The sequence below is a fragment of the Acartia tonsa genome, chromosome 12 (genome assembly GCF_053477335.1).
Source record: "Acartia tonsa isolate MP-2025a chromosome 12, ASM5347733v1, whole genome shotgun sequence".
NCBI classification, from domain to species: domain Eukaryota; kingdom Metazoa; phylum Arthropoda; class Copepoda; order Calanoida; family Acartiidae; genus Acartia; species Acartia tonsa.
In genome coordinates this window covers 15,081,754-15,106,999 of record NC_137271.1, presented here as the reverse complement: position 1 = coordinate 15,106,999, position 25,246 = coordinate 15,081,754, and the positions used below count along the sequence as shown (strand labels likewise).

Sequence of the window (25,246 nt, the reverse complement as noted above, 5' to 3'; positions counted from 1 at the left end):
GAATGACCAACATAGTGAAGTTTACGAATGTGTATTTATTACCATGAAAACAGTAAGTCTAAAACAAAAATATAAGAATTAATTACATAAAATTAATTGTTATTATTTTGTAACATCGAGGTTGCGTGATTTTAATTTAATAAAAAATATGGATTTTCTAAAAAACTTAAAATTGGCACGAATCATATTAAATCGCATCAGAAATTGATAATTTTAGAATAAAATAATCAATAATATAAAAGTAAATATTCGTATATCAAAACTTAGCAGTTAAATGGTCTATTTGCTGAAAAATTAATGATTTAAATTTCTTCATAAAATTGTACCATTCTACGCTTATTTTCAAGAATTAAAAGATAAATTCTTACCACATATGATGTCAAACTAAGCAGGAAGGCTTATTTGAGATCTTCCACGTATCAGAGCGCATGTATATTCAAGCAATACATTATTTTCATTCACGTAGCTCCTCACATGGGAATCATCAAAGGAAAAGTGCGCGTCTCTTTTGTTTGTTTACAAGCCACGCGCGGAGATAGTTAGGAATGCCGCATAACACACTCATTCTCTGGGGAATTCTGGTGTAAGGAAAAAAGGGATTAATGGGTTCGAACTTGCCGGGGAATACAAGAAATACATACCGACACAGTATCGTTATTTTAGCCAGCTGCGAGTATTACTTTATCAGAATACATGAAAATCTGGTGCAACATCCACGAAATAATATATCGATTAGTTATCTAAAGCCTATGGGTGGGCAGAATCACAAGGAAATGATTGAAAGAAACAAAAGGATTTACCGTCTTCTGAAAATTGTAAATCGATTAATAAACCAAAAGGTTTGAAAAAGAGAAAACAGAACACTGCATTGCTTATTAAAGACAGACCGCTAAGAACGATTTGTAAGGAAGCTTTGCTCTAACAATATATATGTATGGAGGTATAATCTATATAGTAGACAACTACCTGGCCCAAGTGGTGGAGACCCTTTTCATTTGCTAACAAAAGGCTTTCTGTCGTTTTGCAGGGACTAGGTTTTGTTTATATTGCCGATGCTATCAGCTGATTTGAAAGACCCAATACAAAATATGGACAGGGTCCCCACCCTGTTGGGCATACCCCTCTATTCTGTTACTTTAATTGAACTTACTTGATATTAGACATATGAAGAGTGGATGGTGAACCATATATCACAACTTTACAATTTTCTAAAATTAGCAAGATTAGTTACTTAGCATTAACAGTTTTTTAAAAGATAATACCGTCTTTTCAGATGATTAAAAGCGTAAAAAATCATAGATTGGACGAAAACTAAACTGCTGTCTTTTATACAAAACCCAAAAGTTACTACGACTTAAGGGCTATAAAATATCGTACTCTAATTTGACGGTAATTTTTGTTTCAAATCTTAAGCCAAACGGTTAGGGATCTTTTTACTTAAAAAAAAGTATAAGCTATTGTCTGAACTTAAGATTTTTAAGATTAACATTTTTTGCCATTTTTTTATGCAAAATAAGAGACAATACGAGTCATTTAGGTATTATCGACTCTATGTAAGTTACTTTATATATCTTTTTTCAACCTAATTTATCATCTTATATCTATTAGCTATTCTTCTCTTTAAATAACTTGACTATCTATCAATCAGGGCTCAGCAGCCACGCGGGAATTCAACCTTTTACTATTTTAAAGTTCAGCTAGAAGTCTTAATCTGGCCAAAATAAATGACAATTGCTCCTATAAAAAATTTCAAAGGCTCAAAATAGGTTTAAAGGGGACTATCCACGAACGAGAGCAAGTGCTTCTAAGTAACTTCCAACAGTGATTCTAAATGTTTTTTTTTGGCGAATATATTAGGGTTCTGTTTAATATCATTATATCAATTTAAAAAATTTAGTTTCACCACTGGGCAATTTTGGACTATACATCATCAAATGTTTTGTTGAGTTAAACTGCTGTGACACAAAAGTAGTTTTTAACTAAACAAGGATGACAACATCCATAAAAGCGAAGCACTGAAACGGTAGAACAAACGGACATTAACGCTTGTATAGTGTCTGAACTGAATAATCAGAATATAAAAGTATAAGAGTCAAAGCAGAAAAACTGCTTGATATAGGATAATGTTTAAGGACATACTTACATTTTTAGGACTTGATTATAGAGTTGCTTCGCTTATAATATTGTTCTTTGTTGTCTCAGGAATTAATATACCAAAAATCAGATCAAACGGATAAATAGTTCACATAAAAATTAGTTGTTTAAAAAGTAGAAAAATCAACATGTTTAAAATGGACGTACGGACATTCTGGTAATGATTATAGAGTTGCTACGCTTTCTAAATCGTACCTAACTACTACAGGAATCATCATGCAAAGTTTGAAATCGATAGGACAATTCTAACATGCCTAAATTAACGAATAAAAGCTATCTATCTCGGACGGACGTACGGACGGACGGACCGACCCTAATTATAGAAAAGCTTCGCTTTTAAAAATGTCAATTTAGATAAAGGAATTGTAACTTGTAATATTATAAACAGTTTTCTCGTATTCATTCGAATCCGGTGGATAGCAACCGGTTCTCATCCATACGAAAAAACTATGTCTAGCATCGTATTATATCCAGCTTTCTACGAATATAAAAATGTACAATCATAAGATTAAAACCAGTTTTTTTAGCCCGTGCCTTCGGCACCACGGGGCTAAAAAACTGGTTTTAATCTTATAATTGTACATTCTATATCCGCGGAAAGCCGTTTATAATACGATGCGAGAAATAACTATTCTCGTATTCATTCGAATCCGGTGGATAGGAACCGGTTCTCATCCATACGAAAAAAACTATTTCTAGCATCGTATTATATCCAGCTTTCTACGAATATAGATATGTACAATCATAAGATTAAAACCAGTTTTAATCTCATAATTGTACTTTCTAAATCCGCGGAAAGCCGTTTATAATACGATGCGAGAAATAACTATTATTAGTGTACTTTCGTATTTCACAGCATTTGATTAAGTTTTGGCGTGTTATTTTAAAACTTGATTTTTTAAATCGATATAATGATATTACACAGAACCCTAGGATATTTAACAAAAAACATTTAGAATCACTTGCTCTCGTTTGTGGATAGTCCCCTTTGGGGCTTAGTCGAAGCTGTCGCGCGGCTGCCGCCGAGCCATAATATCAATCCATCTAAAGATCTGTTGATTTACCTAAATCAGAAAGAGTGACGTCAGCAGCATTTGTGACATCCTCAAGTATTTCTAATTCTTCACCAGTTTTATTTCTTAAACTGAAATAAAAATTCAAATAAATTCAACATTTTTTTCAGAGGCGTTTGCTTTCAGGAGGGTGAAGGTTCCCTCCCTCAAAATAATAATCCTACCCTGGGCCTATATGAAGCTTCACTGTAAAGGAGAACCACAATTGTTCAGCGGTTAGTGAGATCTTTAGGAACAGACATACATCCTGTCACTTTTATATAAGGATATGCACACGATGAGAAGGAGGGTCTTATAAGTTCTTGCATTCGTTGTCTTTAAAACTTGATATAGATTGGGTTGTAAAAACTAGCAATTCCAAGCTAATTAAGAAATTTTTTTTTAAAGGAAATGGACGTTTCTTATTATTTTAGTCAGCTGCGAGCATCACTACATCAGAGTACAAGTAAATCTGGTGCAACATCCAAGTAATAATATTTCCATTATTACCTTACTCCTGTATCGAATACAGGTTTAGCTTTAGCTGGTGGTGCCACATGACTGTTATCTGTTACATCTTCACATGCTTTCTCTACAACCTTCTTCTGTCTGGCTCCCTAATAGAAATAGATAGATACATGCTCAGAGTGGGGAGATAGATAGATAGAAAGAACAGGTTTAGGTTTAGCTGGTGCCACATGACTATTATCTGTTACATCTTCACATGCTTTCTCTACAACCTTCTTCTGTCTGGCTCCCTAATAGAAATAGATAGATACATGCTCAGAGTGGGGAGATAGATAGATAGAAAGAACAGGTTTAGGTTTAGCTGGTTCCACATGACTATTATCTGTTACATCTTCACATGCTTTCTCTACAACCTTCTTCTGTCTGGCTCCCTAATAGAAATAGATAGATACATGCTCAGAGTGGGGAGATAGATAGATAGAAAGAACAGGTTTAGGTTTAGCTGGTTCCACATGACTATTATCTGTTACATCTTCACATGCTTTCTCTACAACCTTCTTCTGTCTGGCTCCCTAATAGAAATAGATAGATACATGCTCAGAGTGGGGAGATAGATAGATAGAATGAACAGGTTTAGGTTTAGCTGGTGCCACATGACTATTATCTGTTACATTTTTACATGTTTTTTCTACAACTTTCTTCTGTCTGGCTCCCTAATAGAAATAGATAGATTATAGATACATGCTTTAAGTAGCAAGATAGATAGATAGAAAGAATGGGTAAAAGATATTTTTTAAATTATAAAAATCTTTTATTTTAGATAGGAAAAAATCAATTCGAGGCTTTTTTAGTTTAATCTTATTAGGTTTATTTTTTTTAGGAGGGGGGGAATAAAATCTATTACCTAATCATAATTTATTTTACATTAATTTATCCAAACCTTAAAACCAAACTTCTTCTTTGGTTGTAGTCTGTTTTGGGCGTCATGAAATTTTGCTGTCATCTCTCTGACTGTGTCCTGTGACAATTAAGCTAAATTTACAGTCTGTTCAGTTCAATATTTAGTGGGTTGGATAAATCTCCGTAACTTTAAAATCACACCCCTCTTGTGGTCTATACTACACCTCCCAAGATTTTAGGTTAAGGGGGAGTCAAAATTTTCAGGTTTGATCCCAGCACCCCCCTGGCAAAACCCTCTACCCATCAATGATTAATTTCAGGGATCTAAAGGTATAAAACAATGGCAGATAAATTGATGTACATCACCAATGTTAATACACAAAATTACAACAATTTATGGTTGAAACATTTGGACACTCAACTTATTAAACCAACCAATCAAAATTTGGTAAAAGTCACCAAAGTTGTTAAGTCAACGACTAAAAAAAACGTTTTAAAACTTTGGGGGACTAGTGTAATAAACAGCCCAATGTACCCTCTCTTTTTATGGATTAATTTTAGTTTATTCCTGAGCTTTTTGGACATCATAAGCTGGTAGAAACATAACAGAATCTGTCACATATTTACCAACATCCAACAGCTTACGGTGGGTCTCATCTAAAATAGAAACATGACTGAATCTGTCACATATTTACCAACATCCAACAGCTTACGGTGGGTCTCATCTAAAATAGAAACATGACTGAATCTGTCACATATTTACCAACATCCAACAGCTTACGGTGGGTCTCATCTAAAATAGAAACATGACTGAATCTGTCACATATTTACCAACATCCAACAGCTTACGGTGGGTCTCATCTAAAATAGAAACATAACAGAATCTGTCACATATTTACCAACATCCAACAGCTTACAGTGGGTCTCATCTAGAATACAAGGACAATTATGTTATGTACAATACATAGTTAGCGCTAATAAGTAATGCTATCTTGTTTAGACTAGCGGCTGCATTTCTGGCATCTAGGATCAATGTATTAGAAGGAGTACAGAAAATAGCCCTAAACCAAACTTAAATATAAGAATTAAACAGCTTAACCATCCAGGGACCTATAAGAAGCTTCCATAAGTTGGAGAACCCGATCTGTTCAGTAGTTATAGAAATTTTAAGCTAAAGACAAAAAACCTTACTACTTTATATAATACTAGCTTAACATATAGGGGTTTTATATTCGAATCGATATCATATGGAAGGGCAAAAATTAGCCAAAAACCATACTCAGACTTTTGCTATAAAACAAAATAGCATAAAACCACCTCATGACTTATAAGAAACTTCACTATAAAGGAAAACCATATCGGTTCAGCGGTTAGCGACATCCTTCGCTAAGACAAAAAAAACCTTACTTATAACCAAGAGGAACCAGCCACTGACTATCAAAGGCCTCGAGAAAGTCAAGGTAACAATGAATAGATAATATATTAATACATCATGAGGACTAGTGTAATAAACAGCCCATTGTCCCCATTCTTTATGGAATAGCTTAGCAGCATAATCTAAATGAATTGTAAAACCTACCTAAATAGGCAGAAATCAAGTCCTTGTCCACAGTTTCTGCATTTTCTAAATCTTTCTGTAATTTCGATACTTGATCCTAGAAAGTTGCATATTTTAGTTATTTATCGCATCGTATTATAGACAGCTTTCCACGGATATCAAATAAATATTTATAAGATTGAAACCAGTTTTGTTAGCCCCGAGGGGCAAAAGGTTCGGGCTAACAAAATTAGTATGAACATTGTGATTTTTATTTCAATATCTGTGGGAAATTGTCTGGAATACGATGCTATACGTGCAGTTTCACATTATTAGAGAAGATGCAAATCTGGTGAAAGATCAAAGTTTTAATATCCAATCCATTCATGTAAATCTATCTGAATGTGTTTTTTTAAAATCAATCTATACTATTCCAGTTCAAGAAACGGATCTGTATGTCTATCCATCAGTTTTATATATATCTATTCACTATAGATAAATCCCATGTTAGTGTATCTCTCTATCTATCTAACCATTATTTATCTATCCATCTATTTACTATAGATAAATCCCATGTTAATCCGTCAATCTATTTATGATACCTGTAAATTTTTATGAAAATCTAAGACGACATCTGTAGTTCTTTCTTCTCCTTTCACCGCTTCCATTTCTCTGGCCTAAATATTTAGATTTAATTTTTCATTTAAAGTTTGAATTCTTACTAGCGGCTTCGCCAACAGCCTAAAAATTGGAGGAATTTTTTTATGTTTGGGAAGAGTTTAGGGGTGCCCCCCCCCCCCCCCTCGAAAATAGCTTAAAACCTCCTCGGACCCGTAGGTATTTTCCCTAAAGAGTAGAATTTAATCAGTTCAATGGTAACCGAGATCTTAAGCTTCAGACGGACGGACAGACATCGTTCTACTTTCTATACATTTTAAAAATTAAAAAAATTAAAAAAATTAAAAAATTAAAAATACATCAAACTTATTCTATTGCATGATAATTCAAAGTCAGTTTAAGAACTAAATACCTACTGATTCTCACTGACATATGGATAGATATTTCGAATTATAGAGTAGCTTCGCTACTAAAAACTATGAATTTCTTACTTTAGTTATTTATCGCATCGTATTTCTGCAGACATTAAAAAAAAATATAAGATTGAAACCAGTTTTGTTATCCCCCAAGTGGCCGGGGGGCCCGGGCCACCAAAACTGGTTTCAATTTTATGTTTTTTCATTTAAAAATTCGTGGAAAATTGTCTGTAATATGATACTTTATACGATTTTACAGAATGACTAAATACCGCCGGTTCTAATCTAACAGATGTTAATCGGTTTCGAATCCATACTGAGAAGGCCTATATTATTTAACTATCTATCTATCTACAACTCACCTTAGAAATATTTTCAGCTCTGACTTCATTTCTTTTGTCAATGTTGGCAAACTTGTATTTCATCTTGGCCTCCATTTCAGCTAGAAAAAAACAAATACAATCAGACGGTTATCTTAAATAGCAGCTAAGTAAGTCCAGTTTTTGTAAGCTTACTTAAACCTTAAACATGTGTGTAGGTATATCATATGGCATGACATAGAATTATTAAAGCTTTAAAAAAATTTTCATGTAAATTATATTCACATTATTGAATAAAGAGGATCATTTGTTTATAATTAGGATGAGTTTGACCCAATAAGCGCATTTGACTGTAGATTTGTCGTCAAGTAACAACTTGAAAAGGGGGGAGGCGGATGTGCCACTTTTTGAAACCAAAACTAAAAGTCAAAGGAACTCAACTAAAAAAAAGAGTTACAGGTCTGACATTTTGAATGGCATTTGCTTTATAGGGGTACAATATGGAACTGTGAAGAAACGGCGGCACAACCGCCGAGAAAAGGCAAAAAAAATTCGGCGGAAAACGGCGGTTTTCGGCGGTTGCACCGCCGTTTCTTCACAGTTCCATATTGTACCCCTATAAAGCAACTGCCATGCAAAATCTCAGACCTGTAACTCTTTTTTAGTTGAGTTCCTTTGTTGACTTTTACTTTTGGTTTCAAAAAGTGGCACATCCGCCTCCCCCCTTTAAAAATGTTAATATTTGTTCAAGCAGGATAACAGAAAAGGGTTAGGGGGAGGAAATTACTTTTTCATTTTACACAAAACAAAAATTTTAGAGCTTTAGAAATATGAAGAAAAACAACAATGTACCTGAAAGTTCAGAATCCACCACTTCTATAGCACTCATTTTTAATAGATTTTTCCTTAGCAATTAATACATAGGTATATTTAATCTGAAAGAAATAACAAAAATCAATGAAAAAAAAATCACAGCCATAGATTTAAGGTACAAAATTTAGGGGGGAAATATTTTGAAGTTCAATTTGTTAGGGTTACGTTAAAGTATTAATCCCGCGGGATTAGAAAATAGATTAAAGGGGACTATGCACGAACGAGAGTAAGTAATGTTTAGCACCTTCCGCAGTGATATAAAACTCCTTTTACATTTATAATTTTTTATAACATAATCGTGATAAAACCCATTTTTTATATTCTTTTTACTATACCTAGTAAAATGGATTACAAAAAGATTAACATAACTGCTGGAAGATACTCAAAATTGCTTGCTCTAGTTCATACTCATTCCCATTATAAACAGAAAAAATTACATATTTGTTAAAATCACATAAAAAAAAGTGAAATAACAATCTGACTATTATTATTCAGGGATCCTAAGGGATAAGACAATGGCCGATAAATTTAATTAAATTACATCCCCAATGATGATAAACAAAAGTACCCCTTAAGTAGGTTACAATAAATAGTTAAAACATTTAGACACTCAAGTTAAAAAACCAACCCATCAAAATTCGTAAAAGTTGTTTAGCCAAGGAATAGCAAAACGTTATCATAAAACTTTGGGGACTAGTGTAATAAACAGCCCAATGTCCCCTCCCTCCCTGATTATTACTCTTCTTCTTCTCCTTGAGATGTATACTCTACTTGCATACCAGTGGATTTCATGTTGGCTCGCAAGAACACCAAAAATTTACATTTCATCTGTAGCCTAAAAATTAAAAATAAGGTGTTATTTACAAATATAAAAAGGATAGTAGCTGAGCTGAAATAAACATAAAATATCAGGGAAAAGACAATGGCCCATAAATTGATTCAATTCCCTTAATGATGATACACAAAATTTTCCTTTCTTTAGATTACAATTAGTGGTGGAAACGTTAGGACACTCAGCTTAATGATTCAACCAATCAAAATTCAAATGCACAAACACCGAAAGACCACAAAATGTATTTGTTTTAATCTTGCAGTTATAAAAGACAGACAGTCCAAGTATTTGTTGGGATCTTTAATACCTGGATAATCTGTAGAAATGTTTCTCAGTGTAGGGCAACAATCCCTCCACCCACCCACGACATCCTGACAGCTTCATAAGTTCCTGGAATATATGTAAATGTTAACACTTGTCAGCTAGTTGTCTTTTGGGGAGACAGGTAATGAGTTCAGGTCCCAGTCTCGTCAATAACATAATAAAAAAGTAAGGGAAAAAGTCATCTAAAAATAACCGAATTTAGTTTTTTTTTATTAAAAAAAGGTTTAAAAAGTAATTTTTACACGGAGCACTATAAGATTAGCATTAAGATTATTAAATGTTTTGATTTTTCTCTCAAAATGTTTTTGATTTTGAAGGTTTTATTAATGTATTTTAAAACGTTGAAAAAAAACACAATTTTTTCTCCTTTTTTTTACCTATGAATATTTAAGAAACACATTAAAATCTCAAAACTTTAAAAAAAAACATTAAAATCTTAACTGTTAAACCCGAAAGTAAAAAAAAAACTAGCTATACCCGATATTAGTAAGAAACATTATCTCAATATACTTTGAGTAAATATATTTCTTATGGATTGGATGATCAGATAAACAAAATACTTACATCAGGAACATAATTAGTGAGTATAACATGAAGAACAGTTTGGGCCGCCTCGCTGTGCTTAGAATTACTGTTCCACTTCACGCTGTAACCTAAATTAAAATTTCCAGTGATAAGACAATGGGCGATATATTGATGAACTACCCCAATGTATTTTTTTTCTCCAAGTGTAGCTTTAAAACCGGCAAATATCCGCTGGATTAGAACCGGTTCATAGCTTTACTGATAAATTTTGAATCGTATCGTATTAGAAACAATTTTCCAAATTTACAATACAAAGTAGAATGATGTCTGTCCGTCCATCCCTTAAGTTCTCGGTAACCACTGAACCGATTGGATTCTACTCTTCAGGGAATATACCTACTGGTCCTGTGGTGGTTTTAGGCTATTTTCTGAAGGCGTGGGACGCCCCCAACTCACCCCAAAATAAAAATTACCCTCACAATTTTTTTGGAATGAGTGTTATTTAATTACCTCTTTGGGCAAAGTTCCTAGAGGCTAGGGACGAAGCCACAGAAAAATAAAAAGTAGTTGTCCCCCTGTGGGTACCAAGTAGATGGAAATATATTTGTTAAATGTCATGTGACCATTATAATAGTGGATTAATTTTTTAAAACGTATGCTTGTTTGTGCGATATTACGAAATGCTTTATATACCTAGTTTTTCGTAATCCCAAATAATTTAAATAAAAAAAATGACAAAACTAATGCTTTGTTGCTGACAACTGCGGGAGGGGGGGGGGGGGGGGAACAAAACCATCTGCACTTAATAAGGAAGGGAAGTTTTCTGTGTTCGCAAGACACTATAAGGGAAACCGCCTTAAATATATTACCTAGCAGCTGATCAATCTCCACCATATTTAGATCCATGACAGCATCATTAACTTCTTCATATGAGAGTTTCTTAAGTAACTTGAGGGCTGTGAAGGGCTGGCTTAATCTGTAATTAATTGATGAATCAGTAGAAGTCTCATACCTAACTTTCTTTTTAAATCAACATACTTACTTAGAAGATAATAGAATAATAGTTATTTATCGCCTCGTATTATAGACAGCTTTCGGCGGATAATAAAAAAAAATTATAACATTAAAACCAGTTTTGTTACACCCTAGATGCCGAAGGCCCCAGCTCACAAAACAGGTATTAATTTTATAATTTTTATTTCAATAATAGTGAGATAGTTTTTAATACGATGGTATACAAGATTTTTCAGTATGACTTAGAACCCGTTCCATTTCAGCGGATATTATTCGGTTTCGAAGCCATACTGGAAACAAAAAATTACCTCAAAGCGGTTTTCAAGGCTTCAGAGTACAGTTTAGCAGCTATCAAATTTGCAAGTTTCTGTTGTCCCAGCGTTAAATTGTCTATCTCTTCCTGTAACAAAAATCAAGAATGACAACATCCAAAAGAAGAGAAGCTCGAAAAATATAGAATGTACAAACGAAATTATAAGCAGATGTTCATAACAAACAAAGAAATAGAGAAAAAAGATGCCCCATAAAAATAAGGTTTATGTCTTTTGAAGAATTACCGACAGACAGAAACAATGTATAGACTAGATGCCCATATGCCATAGGAATCTTCACTTAAATTTCAGCTATCATAATCTTCAATAGCAGCCGATAGAACATAATCTTCCCATAGCGTTACGAACTGATTGACTGACGAACGTAAAAACAAAGTACATAATACAGTGACTTCGCTATTAGAAATGATAGAAGTGCTGGGGGTTGAAGCGTATATACATAACTTCCATTTGAATAATCCTGCCGTTTTAGAGATATCATTGTTGACAGAAGAACAAACAACCATAGTGCCTAAAATATGTATAATTTACCTGCTTTTTAGCTTTGGTGAGGTCAGTGACATCCTTCCAGAAAATAAGTTCACCGGCTGCAGAGCCACTAGCAATCTCTAGCTCACCATCCTCAACCCTTCAATAGATAGATAGATATATGTATAGATAGATAAGTTCACCCACAGCGGAGCAACTTGCAATCTCTAGCTCACCATCCCCAACCCTTCAATAAATAGATAGATGCATAGTTAGAATAAATAGATAGATAAGATCACCGGCAGCGGAGCCACTAGCAATCTCTAGCTCACCATTTTTAACCCTTAGATAGATAGATATATAGATAAGTTTACCCGCAGCGGAGCCACTAGCAATCTCTAGCTCACCATTTTCAACCCTTCGATAGATAGATATATAGATAAGTTTACCCGCAGCGGAGCCACTGGCAATCTCTAGCTCACCATTTTCAACCTTTCAATAGAAAGATAGATAGATGGATGGATAGATAGATGGATAGATAGATAGGTAGAATTATGTAGATAAATAAATAAGATCACCGGCAGCGGAGCCGCTGGCAATCTCTAGCTCACCATCCTCAACCCTTCAATAGATAGTAAGATAGATAGATAGATAGATAGATAACTGATAACCGGCTGCGGAGCCACTAGCAATCTCTAGCTCACCATCCTCAACCCTTCAATAGATAGATAGGTAGATAGATGGATAGATATATGTATGTATAGATAGATAGATAAGTACCCGCAGCGGAGCCACTAGCAATCTCTAGCTCAACATCCTCAACTCTTCAATAGATAGATAGATGGATATATATATGTAATATGTATAAATAGATAAGTTCACCGGCAGCGGAGCCTCTAGCAATCTCTAGCTTACCATTTTCAACCCTTCAATAGTTAGATAGATGCATAGTTAGGATAGATAAATAGATAGATGGATAGATAGCTGTATAGATATATGTATAGATAGGTAGATAGATGGCTAGATATCTAGCTCACCTTTCTCAACCCTTCAATAGAAAGATAGATAGATGGATAGATATACATATATATATATTATATATATAGATAGATAGATAAGATCACCGGCAGCGGAGCCACGAGCAATCTCTAGCTCACCATCCTCAACCCTTGTATAGACAGATAGATGGATATATAGATGGATGGATAGATGGATGGATAGTTAGATGGATAGATAGATGTATAGATAGATGTATAGATAGATAGATAGATAGATAGATAGATGGATAGATATATGGATAGATAGATAGATAGATAGATAGATAGATGAATAGATAGATAGATAGATAGATAAGTTCACCGGCAGCGGAGCCACTCACTACCACTAGCTCACCATTCTCAACCCTTCAATTGAAAGATAGATGCATAGATAGATAGATAGATGTAAAAAATTAGATATATCATATGGATAATTACCTGGTAACCAATGACCAAACTTTATCTGTATGAGAGTCTAGTGTAGTTAATGCTTCTTGCTTGGTTACCCACCAAACCTAAAACAAGAATTAAAGAATAAAGATAAAGGTAAAAATTCCATGTATTAAAATTCTGCAAATTATATTTTCCTGCCTTATTATAACAACTTATTTTTTGTGTTTTAGTTGGGTTTTAAACGGATATGAATCGGATTCGGAGCCATAATGGATATAATCTTAAGGGGTAGTTTCATTAAATGCATTCAAACTTGAATTTAGTGAACTGCATATTTTTCTCAGTTCAATAGTTTTAACTACATCTATAGTACATATATCTAAAAGAATTTCAATTTTTAACCAGGTAGTTTTAAAAATACCAAGACTTAAAGATAATTTCTTTTGGATATATGCAACTTTTTCACAAAAAAAAGCATGAAGACTATTTTGGTGGTGCCTAATTGATTGCTATTTATTGTAATACAAAATTATATTTGTTAGATAGCACATTTTTAACTTATGCTTGCAATCAAACTTGTTATATGCACTTCATTCAACTATCCTTTTGCTTTACCTTAATAAGACCGTCTGAGCCGCTGGAAACAATCTGATGACCACTGATCCAGGACAGGGATAGGACAGAGCACTCCTGGCCCTCCAGCTGTTTAACACACGCGTAGTCACCCAGGTTCCAGATCTTTATCACAGCGTCCGCACTTCCAGTCGCCAGCAGTTGGTCCTATATACAGGTATTAATAGATAGACAAACGGACCGAACTGTGAAATCACTCAAAATGCATGGCAAGCCATGAAACCCCCCCTTTCTAAATTTTTAATTGATTGAAATTTTTCTTCTGGGGGCCCTAACTCTGTGGAACCACCCTGTTCCGAATATAATACAACCTTCCAAAAGTAAGATACACACAGAATGATGAAGAGAAGAAAATAAAATGATAATTGAATAGATAGACATATGATACACCTAAGAGATGTATGTATGGATAGATGGAAAATTGCAATAAGCAGAAAAACATTTCAATAAGAGATGGATTAAAAGAAATCCTTCTAGGGGCACTTGAGGTAAGTGTGGGTTGTGGTGGTGAGGAGGGAAGAAGACCACTCACTTTACTTGGTAGGGTGGTGGTACCCTCCCCAAGAATTGTTCCTTTTCTGGACCTAAGTGAAGTTTCATTGTAAAGGAAACCTTATCAGTTTCGCGGATAGCGAGATTCTTTGGTACGGACAACCATCCTGTTACTTTTGTATTTGGATAACATAGATAGATGTATTGTTACCTGGGGAGTGGGACTGAACTGAGCACACCAGATAGATAGTAAGATAGATAGATAATTACCTGGGGACAATACTGTGCACACCAGATAGATAGATAGATAGATAATTACCTGGGGACAATACTGTGCACACCAGATAGATAGATAGATAGATAATTACCTGGGGACTGAACTGAGCACACCAGATAGATAGATATGTAATTACCTGGGGACTGAACTGTGCACACCAAATAGATAGATAGATAGATAATTACCTGGGGACTGAACTGTGCACACCAGATAGATAGATAGACAGATAGATAATTACCTGGGGACTGAACTGTGCATACCAGATAGATAGATAAATAGATAGACAGATAGATAATTACCTGGGGACTGAACTGTGCACACCAGATTCCTCTCTTGTGACCTCTCAAAGCACTTATCAAGTTCAAATCTTTGTCCCATAACTAATATGAAAATAATATCAATTAAAACAATCAATTAACGGGGTAACATAACAAAAACTTTGTTTAACTCTATGACAGTTATAAAAAAAATCCTTATTAGGACTAAATGTAATATATTTAAATACCTATTACAAAGCTAGGTATAAATGAAATTGCAAAAAAGTCATTGGCAAAATAGTTGTCCTTCATTGTTATCCAATATACATTATACATATACCCGTCCATTGGATACTAATGGGACAAAATAGCCATAATTTCTTTTTAAAGATGAAAAATTACTTGAATAGTTAGCTCTATAGTATACTTGGATAGTATACATAGGGAATGAAAATATCTACCTTACCAAATTTATCTTGGCTATAAACAAAGAGTAATATTTTCTAAATAAATATAGATACCTAAGACAGCTAGCTAGACAGATAATACCTATAGAAAATTTCTACCTAACACAGTTTGTCTTGGCTATGAAGATAGATATAGATACTTAAAATATCTACAAAATAGCCAGATAAGTTAGAAAATATATACCTTACAAAGTTTATCTTGGCTTCCAGTTGCTATCATTTCATCCCCAGGCGATACACAACAACAATTTATTTCCTGGAAAATAAAAACAATTTAGAAAACAAGGCATTATTAACAGGCTTACATTTTATAAAGATGATTACCAGTTGCGCACCTAGTATCTAGGGGATCTGTATTTAAAGGGGTATATAATGGGCATAAAAATAGCCTAGAATCCTTCCTATAAATAAATCTCAAAACAAAATAGCCTAAACCTAAGTAAAGCTTCTCCAAAAAGAAGATATCCTTCAGTTGAGTTCAGTAGTTATTGAAATCTTAAGCTTCAGATAAAAAGAAACATATAAAAGAATAAAGAAAATTTGAACGATAATAATATTGATAAGATAGTATTATTTAATACGACAAATGGTCTCAATATCGATCAACATATTAAAATTACCTCCTTTGTCTCTTTCAATAATTTTTTAAAGCTAAGTTGGCGGTAAATTTCAAAATCAAAATTATTAGATCTAACCAGAGACAAGGATTCTGGCAAACAATTCTAATTAAAAATTTCCCCATAAACCACTAACTTCTTTTACCCCGTAGCCTTCTTACCCACTTCCTTTTAGTTACAACACAAAAAAAAGTGACGTCAACATTACGCTTCTAAAACATTTCAGCAATTTCAAATTGAATTAATTTGCTGGATCACGGCCCCTGATTCTTACCTTCTCGTGTCCAATTTCAGTTCTGATACTCGACATTTGTTCCTTTTCATAATCTACATTCCAGGATTTCACTGTGGTGTCCTAAAATATATATTAACTCAGGTATGAATCTAAAGGGATAAGACAATGGCCGATAAATTGATATACATCCCCAATGATGATACACAAAATTAAACCTTCGGTAGATTACAATTAGTGGTTGAATCGTTTGGACACTCAACTAAATGGACAAACCAACCAAATTTCAATGAAAGTCCCAAAAGTTGTGAAGTCAACGAATAAGAAAACATAATTGTAAGAATTTGGGGACTAGTGTAATAAACAGCCCAATATCCACTCCATCTCTAATATTTACCCCGTCCCAAAAATATCTAAAAAGTTATATCCAAAAAGTACAAAATTTTCGAGAAATTTAGCTTCAGACTAAATACATTAGAGTAATAACACTAGAGGGAGAAAGGGTGAAATAACTGTATCTCCCCAATCGCAATCGTCTTGTGCAACCTTCCTATTGGGTCATTGAAAATCAACCAATGGTATCGCTTATATTGACTTAGCTAAGTAGCAGAAAATTATTTAGAAGCAGACGAAAGAGATCTTTGAAAAATTAAGGGAGGTAGTTGTCTGTACATACATCTATACTATAGATCTGTTATAAATACCTTACATTATCATGCTTCCAGTAAGAGTAAGTTGAGGGCCTTGACCCTCAAATAGGCATAATTTAATCCTATACTCAGTTAGGACGGTTAAACACGGATCGTGCAACCAAAGTGTTTGACCTTAAGTTATTGATATCGACTAATTTCTTGAGGTATTAAAAAGTATTGTGATTACTCTACCTTTGCTACAGTTATAACTCTATTGTTGAGAGTATTAAGGAATGTAACCCCCTGTATGGGGTCTGAATGTCCACTCCCCGTCACCAAACACTTTAGAGATCCTTTATCATCTAATTTCCAGATTTTTACAGTTCTAAAAATAAAATAATATTATCAGTTTCAATTTGAAATTATAATACAGGCAACGACATATAAAACAAGGATGACAACATCCATAATTAGCGATGGACGTCCGGAAAAAATGAACAACAGAGCAGTGTCTAAAAAATCACGAAAACTGAAAAATCTTGTAATCGATCTGGCACCCCAATTAATTGACAAATCTAACTAAAAAGGTAAGTTAACATACATATTTACAAGATAACAAGATATAATTTAAACTAAAAAAATGGTTTTTGCTTATTTCAAGTACCCAAGTTATAAACTTTTACTCAATGTAAGTTCTGATTTTATTTCTAGTAACGTAGCTACTCTATATCGAAGTAATGTAAGATAAGATCGTCCAAATTATTAAGAGTTATCAAGTAGTTCTTGATACCTAATTTATAATATCTGAGCTTTACTTTTTTAAAATATAATAAATGGTCATAAAATGGCTTTGAATCCAGAAGATTTTGACTACCAAATAAAAATAAATTCAAATAATTTTCTGTATGGCTCAGAACCCGATTAATTTCCGCTGTATTCAAAACCGGTTCTGAGCCATTACTTTCCGAGGAAAACTGTGGAGATGCGATCCTCAATTTTCAAATTCTTTGAACGTACATATGAGACTTTTACAGAAATGCTTCGCATCCACAACTATCTATCTATGCTTGATATAAAGTCAACACTTTATAGAGCATATTATGAATATTTGATTGACGCGTGCCCCGCAATTATCTAGTAGCACTCAGGGGCAAGACACAATTACTTTAGCTAGGCCCAAGGCATTATTTGTATCAATTTATGCATTCATAGGCCTATTTTTACCTATATAACACCATATATGGGTAACGCTAGCCTATTCATGGTAATCTGTATGTGATTTGCTAATAGTATATGTTTATTAAAGATATTATGTTTATAGTTAATGTAATCATATAAACAACCAGTACAAGTATGTATGCCTACAACCATGCCTAATTTACGTCACATATTAACACACAGATATTTAATTGCACAGACAAACACTAAAATCCTGGTCCAGAGCTAATGTTATAGCATGTACCTCTTGAATTTATTCAGTTATTTATTAACTCTCCTACCATCAACTTCTCTTTCTGGCTTTAAAAGGTAATGACTTAGTTGTTTGGCATGCATTGTAGTTTAAATTTAGGCCCCTTAGTACTTAGCATGAGTTGAGCTCAGGCCTTATGTTAGAATCCTAACACTTAGCACAATTCACTGCTTGGGACTTAGGGCACATTTCTGTCCTACTCTACTTATAATTTTAACACTTATCCTGTAAATATTTTCATACTTAACTTATGCACTTGTAATATAAATACACTTTATAAAAACATTTTCCTTCCTTAATACTTAATACGCTTATATAATTCTGATCGAATATCAAAACCAACCATTTATTCTTAGGTTAAAGCAACATAATACCTCGCGTGGGTCTTTTGTTGAGCTTCCACCAGCTCAACCAAATTCGTATTATACTTGTGGGAATAGAGGGTTAAGCATTCTAAACAAACGAACCGACGATGAGAATGTCTATGTGTATTGCATTAAAATTAGGTTTTAGTAGTACTCATAGAAGAGCGGTCTCCATACCTAAATATGGACAAACGCCCCATTCGCACACACAACTGTTTATAATGCTGTTGATTGTTACCTATCCTTTCCACCAGTGGCAATTAAAGTTTTGTCTGAGGCACAGGCAGACATGCACATTACTGTATCTGTGTGACCATAAACAAGCTTACAACTGTAATCTTCAACCTAAACAATGTCAATTTTAGTTGGCTGTCTGCAATATCTGGCCTTATAGTGCCTTGGGACTTATCTGGCATTAAGCCCCTGGAGGCATTAATCAAATAAATATATTTCTAGATGCCTCTAGGGGATGAAACTGTTTTTTTTTTAATGTATGTTAAGATCAGCTGTTTATCAAAACTATTTTTTATAGCTAGATGGGGTTAGTTATATTTCTAGTTTTTTTTGCGATTTCTCTTGGGGGGTGGGGGTTGGTACCCTTCCCAAAACCTATGAGAAGCTACCCGGCCCTGCAAAAGAGAACCATATCGGTTCAGTGGTTAGCGAGATCCTTTTATTTATTTGCCGTTTATTACACTAGTCCCCAAAGTTTTATACATAATAACGTTAACTTATTCGTTGAATTAACAAATTTGGGGACTTCAGTGAATTTTGATTGGTTCCTTCATTTATTTAAGTGTTCAAACGTTTGAACCACTAATTTTAATATGAAGAAGGGGCTATTTTAAGTATCATCATAGGGGATGTACATCAATTTATCGGACATCGTTTTATCCCTTTAGAACCCTGATAAATATTACTACCTTATAAAGTCTAAGCGCAGTTGAGTTACAACCCACTAGCAGATGTGAGTTATCCTGGCCGATGAATGTGAGACACAAGATTTCATCATTGTTTCCCACAACTGTGTTCAGATGCTTCAGCTTCTCTCCAGAAACACTCACAAGGTTTTGATCTAAAAATATTAAGGAATATTATATGAAATCCAGGGAAGGGAGGAGATATTAAACTATAAATCACACTGGTACCCAAAGTTTTAAAATCACATTATATTATTCCTTGGCTCAAAAACTTTGGGTACTTTTATAAATTCTGATTGATTTTTTCACAAACTAGTTGTGACCAAACTTTTCAACCAATATTTAAAATAAGAAAAAGGTGGAAAAGGTTGTAACTTGTGTAGTAGAAAGGGTGACCTCAAGAATTCTATCATTTATTAATAGAGATAACCAAGAGACATATTGTCTGAATCAGCGAATAGGAGAATAGTAAAGGTACATCCTAGACCTGGTATTTTTTAAATTTGAGATACGTAAGCCAGCTATAAATTGTCATATTTCTTAGTATAGGTAAAGCTTTTCTTTGGTATATTATTTCGTGTAAAAGGGATAGTTTCACGAAGTGCATTTAAAAAAAAATAGTGAACTGTAGGTAAGTTTTTTCTATTTTAAAAAAATGGATTTTCTGTAGTCGACTTTGGGGGGCCAGTACTCCCTCCCTGGTTGAGATAAGACCTTCAAACTTTGATATGTTCTAGTACATTGTCCCTAATAGTATCTGTATACATTTTTAGCTCTATATCTCAACTTTGAAGTGTTTAGCAGCCATTCTTGCAAAAGGTTGATTATTTGAGCATAAGAAAAATGCGCTAAAACCATTTTTAGATGTTGACACCTAAATTTTTAATTTTAGATTTTACTGTACTTTTTAAATAAAAACTGAAATATTTTTTGTTGTTCTATTAGGTAATTGCTTTAAAAAACGAAGAAAATAAGCCATTAATCATTAAATTCTGATAACTATAAGTGGGGTAAAATTGCTTTCAAAACAGTTCTCATAAAAAAAACACACTGTATTTATATGTTGTATGGTTAGTTGGTATTTCCGCGTGAGATAATGTGTATATTGTAAGTAAACCGGACGGTTTTCTTTATTTTTTAAAAAGAATCTATAGAAAACCTGTCCTATAATGAACCGGACGTTATTTTTTATGTGTTTTAAGTTACTTGTCCCAAGGGGAACCCCTGTTCAATTTTTTTATAACTCTTGTGAAATATGTGAAAAAAGATTCTCTGATATTGGTGTTTTGGCTATACATATTTGGAAAAAAATAGACCATTCTCATGTAATTTATGTGGCAAATCACTTTAACTTTTTTAGATATTGTCAAATAAAAAAAGTTTGGTCTGGTCAATGTTAAAAATTCTTTAACATATAATCATATCTATCCAATGCCTAATAAATTCTACTAAGACATATAAAAGTTCACTACTCTAAGTACCTTAACTCTTTAAATACACTTTGTAGAACTATCCCTTTCTTTCCTCGTATAATGTGAAGCATTATAAAAAGTTAACTTTCTAAAAATTATATAGTTAAAAATCTTGAATACATCACGTATATAACAAAAAAACAATGGTTTTTGTCTGCTAAATATTCTTTTTAAAGTTTTGTCGAAAAATGGGGTCAGATGGATTTTCTAGATATATTTTGTCTATTCAATACCCCCCCCCCCCCCCCCACCCACAAAAACAAACTAAAGTCTCACCAACAGTGGCACAATGGATAACATCACCATCACTCTGAAGCTTAGTGATGACGGAGCCGAGATTCAAAACTTTGATCTGCTTGGGCACGGCCAGGTCCCAGTGGATCAGCTTGTCCTCCACGGCCAACACAACCTGGAAAAGTCGTAATATAAAGAGCTTTAGGAGAACAAAACAATTTACAATCATAAGATTAAAACCAGTTTTGTTTGACCCGAGATGCCCAAGACACGGTCTAACAAAACTGGTTTTAGTCTTATGATTGTACATTGTATATATTAGTAGAAGCTGGCTATAATACGATCCGTGATTTTTCAGTATGGCTTAGAACTGGTTCATATCCAGAGGATATTAATCAGTTTTGAAGCCACAGTGTTTATTTTATTCATAGTGGCGCAGCTACTTAATAGTTACTAACTTGCAAGGGATGTTGTGTGTATCATAATCTAGTGTAAGTAATAATAAATACATGAATGAAAAGCACAATGAGAATATGTTTTTCCGTGAGACTAAAGGGAGGAGGTTGGTTACTTAGAGATTCTGTAAAAAAGAACATTTAGTTCATTACCTAGGTACTAGAAACAGCCTTTAGGAATATCAGTTTAAAATAAGAATAGTACCTGCATGTCCTGTTTTGAACCATAAAGACCCTCAACGGCACCACTTGCTGGTATAGTTTTCAACTTTTCTCCTAAAGATATATAAATCATATGTAAAAAGCACGGATCTAAAGGGATAAGTCATGGCCGATAAATTAATGTACATTTCCAATGAAGATACACAAAATTACCCCTTCTGTAGATTAAAACTTGTGGTTGTTGAAAAATTTGAACACTCAACTAAATGAATCAACCAATCAATATTCATAAAAGTCGTTACACCAACGAATAAAAACTTTATTTTAAAACTTTGGGGAATAGTGTAATAACACCCCACTGTCCCCTCTCTCTCTCTCACTCTCTGTATATAAAGGGATGTTCTACCATTATGTGCATTTGACCAGTTAGACCGCATTGTGGCTAAGTGATAGCTTAGTTACGGTAGTAAGAGTTCAAATCTCAATATGTTGAATCAAATTTCTCAGACGCAATACATGCAATCACGCAACTACTCCTGTTATAAAAGTTATCACTTTAGAAAACTTTTTTCAGCATTAGTTACAAGAATTTCAAGTAACATTCAGTAATTCGTATGGTAACAAATAGCAAGACCAGGTACCTATAGTTTTTAAGTCTTTTTATTTTAAAAACTACGTGGTAACTGGAAAATTTTAATTCTTTTAATGACCTCAATGATAATGTTATTGCCAACCTTATCCTTATAATAAAGTAACAGGATGTCTGTCTCTCCTTTACCATCTTATTTAAATCTGAATTAAAATTGGGTTATTAAATTAAAAATTCAACCCCCCCCCCCCCTCCTCAAGTACCACTAGAGGCCTCTAGGGGGCGTAGCCGCTAATTAATTATAAAATTGTTACCGTTCTTAAGATTCCAGATGATGACAACTTTATCACGTCCTGCGCTGATCAACTCATCCTTCTCTGCCAACACCTTAACAAGGATCATTATGCAGGGATCTAAAGGGATAAGACAATGGCCAATAAATTGACGAACATCCCCAATGATTATACACAAAATTACCCCTTCTGTTAGCTACAATTAGTGGTTGAAACATCCACGAATATTAAAATAAAAACCATAAAATTAATACCTACCAGTTTTGTCAGTCCGGGCCTTTGGTCTCTCGAGGCTAACAAAACTGGTTTTAATCTTATAATTTTTTATTTTAATATCCGCGGAAAGCTGTCTATAATACGATGCGATAAATGAAAGGGGCGTCGAAGCTCAGTGATAACGCACTGAGTTACGGTGATAAGAGTTCGAGTTCTCTAGTCCCCATGTGGCAACTCGAATATCTTAATTGAATACATTCACGCAACTTCCCCTGGTTGTGTAAGAAGGGGATTGTTGAGTAAGTTTGGATACTTAATAGTCACGTACATAATATCAATACTACCCTTATCCAAAGCTCCTCTGCGGTGAGCGATTCATTACGGTGACTTAATTTGGGACACCTGCCATACTCTTCGAGGGTGCGGTAATTATGAGTAGCTCTCAAGAGATAGCGGGTCAAGTCATAATGTGCTTAAACGTGGAGCTTGAGAGCCCTAGTGGCTATACAAAAGTGTCTCAGCCTACTCCATGACTACTTAGGTCCAAACCCTAAGAGACTATGGCTAATCAATCAATCAATCAATGCGATAAATGACTAATGCAATTTTAAATTAAGTGCACACCTTTATTCCAGTGACACCATTAAAATGTCCATCAAGTTTATACAGCTGGCTGGAGGTCTTCATATCCCAACAGAACAGCTGACCCATCATAAATCCGCCAAAAACAAGGAACTGCTCGTACAGAGTTACATTGTTTCAGTAAAAATGCCTTATCAGTATTCAGAAATATTTATTTTGTATTATATCCTAATAGCGGCAGCGCCTCTAGCATCTAGAGGCGTTGTACTCCAAGGGGTAGGGTAAAAAGAAAAACAGCATTAAACAATCCCAAAACCTCAATCTAAAAATAAAATAAAAAAAAACAATCATGGGAGCTATGAGAAGCTTCCCTAAAATAGACAACTCATTCAGTTCAGCATATTTAGGAACCGAAGCTGGAGCTGGACCCGGAGCCGTTATTTTTAGAGGCGGGGCCGGAGCCGCAGCAAAATCAAACGGCTCCGCATCCCTGAAATCTTGGTTAAAAATAATTAGAGTCCAAATATAAAATGTTTGTTAATCCAAATATTCGATATTGATTAAGAGTTGTCCATTAATTTTACACCAAACTTGTAAAAAATGAAAAAAATTGTAGATCTTTTTAACAATGTAATTCCTTAGTAGGATGAAATTCAATGATTGAACACACTCCGGAACCAGCCCTGAAAACAAGTAAAATGTGTTTTAAAATGTTGTTAGTTTTGCTTCATTAATTTTTTGTAATTCCCCCGGTTCTTAGTCTTTATAAAGATACATTGAACTGTAAATTATACTGGTACCCAATGTTTGAAAGGCACGTTTTCTCATTCGTTTTAATGAATAGAAGTCAACTTACTTGAAATTATGTGTATAATATTTATGCTCTAGATCCCAAATTTTCACAGTTCCATCTGTACCTCCAGTGGCTAGTAGCTTGCTGCCTTCCAGAAGGTGTATCTAAATGGATAGGTTTATGTAGGTTAGATTTAGGTTGGAAGGCTGCTAAATTCTTAAAATTGCTTCCAAAAGTTATACTAGAACTTAATTTAACATCCATGTAAGCGAAGCTCTAAGAAGGTAGGAGTAGGACAAACGAATTAGAGGGTTGCAAAACTGCTTGATTACAGGATACTGTTTTAGGACTTGATTATAGAGATACTTCGCTTATAACATTGTAACTTGTTGTAAAAGGAGTCCGTATTCCAAAAATCAGATTAATAGGATAATCATATCACATAAAAATTTGTTTTTAAAAAGGTTAAAAATCAACATGTTTTAAATGGACGTACTCACATTCTGGTAAATAGAGCTGCTACGCTAATTGTACCTAACTAATAAAGGAATAATCATGCAAATTTTGAAATCGATAGGACAATTCTAACATGTCTAAATTAGCGAAAATAACTAACTGTTACGGACGGACGAACCCTTATCATAGAAAAGCTCCACTTAAAGAAAAGTCATATTAGATCTTAGGACAATAAATATTCGAAAATGCCATTTTGTATTTATACTTGTCCATAATTTCATGGCTTGTCCGAAATTACCCTACATTACTCTAGGTTAAATGAAAATTAAGTAAAGTTTAGTGATAGATATCAAATTATAGAGTAGCTT

General features: G+C 34.0%; 2 protein-coding genes across 5 annotated transcripts in view; both read right to left on the bottom strand.

The window, feature by feature from the left end:
• Positions 1-8,407, bottom strand: part of Tbcc (Tubulin-binding cofactor C) — a 20,289-nt gene extending 11,882 nt beyond the window's left edge. For 3 of the 4 annotated variants that reach the window (XR_013884663.1, XR_013884664.1, XM_080179257.1), the window contains exons 1-9: positions 8,318-8,407; positions 7,508-7,587; positions 6,714-6,788; positions 6,154-6,229; positions 5,146-5,231; positions 4,615-4,695; positions 3,717-3,823; positions 3,219-3,298; positions 1,151-1,208 (exon numbers count right to left, since the gene is read on the bottom strand). Coding sequence is in view for 2 of the 4 variants with exons in the window: in XM_080179257.1 (XP_080035383.1) it covers positions 1,151-1,208; positions 3,219-3,298; positions 3,717-3,823; positions 4,615-4,695; positions 5,146-5,231; positions 6,154-6,229; positions 6,714-6,788; positions 7,508-7,587; positions 8,318-8,354 (680 nt within the window). In the remaining 2 variants the exon portion in view is untranslated. Of the gene's footprint in view, positions 1-1,150; positions 1,209-3,218; positions 3,299-3,716; positions 3,824-4,369; positions 4,388-4,614; positions 4,696-5,145; positions 5,232-6,153; positions 6,230-6,713; positions 6,789-7,507; positions 7,588-8,317 lie in introns of all 4 variants that reach the window. The other variant, XM_080179258.1, reaches the window with a different exon arrangement.
• Positions 8,400-25,246, bottom strand: part of LOC145333983 (transducin beta-like protein 3) — a 19,615-nt gene continuing 2,768 nt past the window's right edge. The window contains exons 5-24 of the mRNA XM_080179253.1: positions 24,486-24,586; positions 24,269-24,312; positions 23,672-23,784; positions 22,853-22,925; positions 21,993-22,063; positions 21,375-21,507; positions 19,630-19,781; positions 18,945-19,051; positions 17,123-17,255; positions 16,281-16,361; positions 15,574-15,645; positions 14,965-15,045; positions 13,879-14,043; positions 13,309-13,385; positions 11,897-11,993; positions 11,342-11,433; positions 10,889-10,995; positions 10,059-10,147; positions 9,478-9,560; positions 8,400-9,173 (exon numbers count right to left, since the gene is read on the bottom strand). Coding sequence (XP_080035379.1) covers positions 9,074-9,173; positions 9,478-9,560; positions 10,059-10,147; positions 10,889-10,995; positions 11,342-11,433; positions 11,897-11,993; positions 13,309-13,385; positions 13,879-14,043; positions 14,965-15,045; positions 15,574-15,645; positions 16,281-16,361; positions 17,123-17,255; positions 18,945-19,051; positions 19,630-19,781; positions 21,375-21,507; positions 21,993-22,063; positions 22,853-22,925; positions 23,672-23,784; positions 24,269-24,312; positions 24,486-24,586 — 1,971 coding nt within the window. The 3' untranslated portion in view covers positions 8,400-9,073. The remainder of the gene's footprint in view (positions 9,174-9,477; positions 9,561-10,058; positions 10,148-10,888; positions 10,996-11,341; positions 11,434-11,896; positions 11,994-13,308; positions 13,386-13,878; positions 14,044-14,964; positions 15,046-15,573; positions 15,646-16,280; positions 16,362-17,122; positions 17,256-18,944; positions 19,052-19,629; positions 19,782-21,374; positions 21,508-21,992; positions 22,064-22,852; positions 22,926-23,671; positions 23,785-24,268; positions 24,313-24,485; positions 24,587-25,246) is intronic.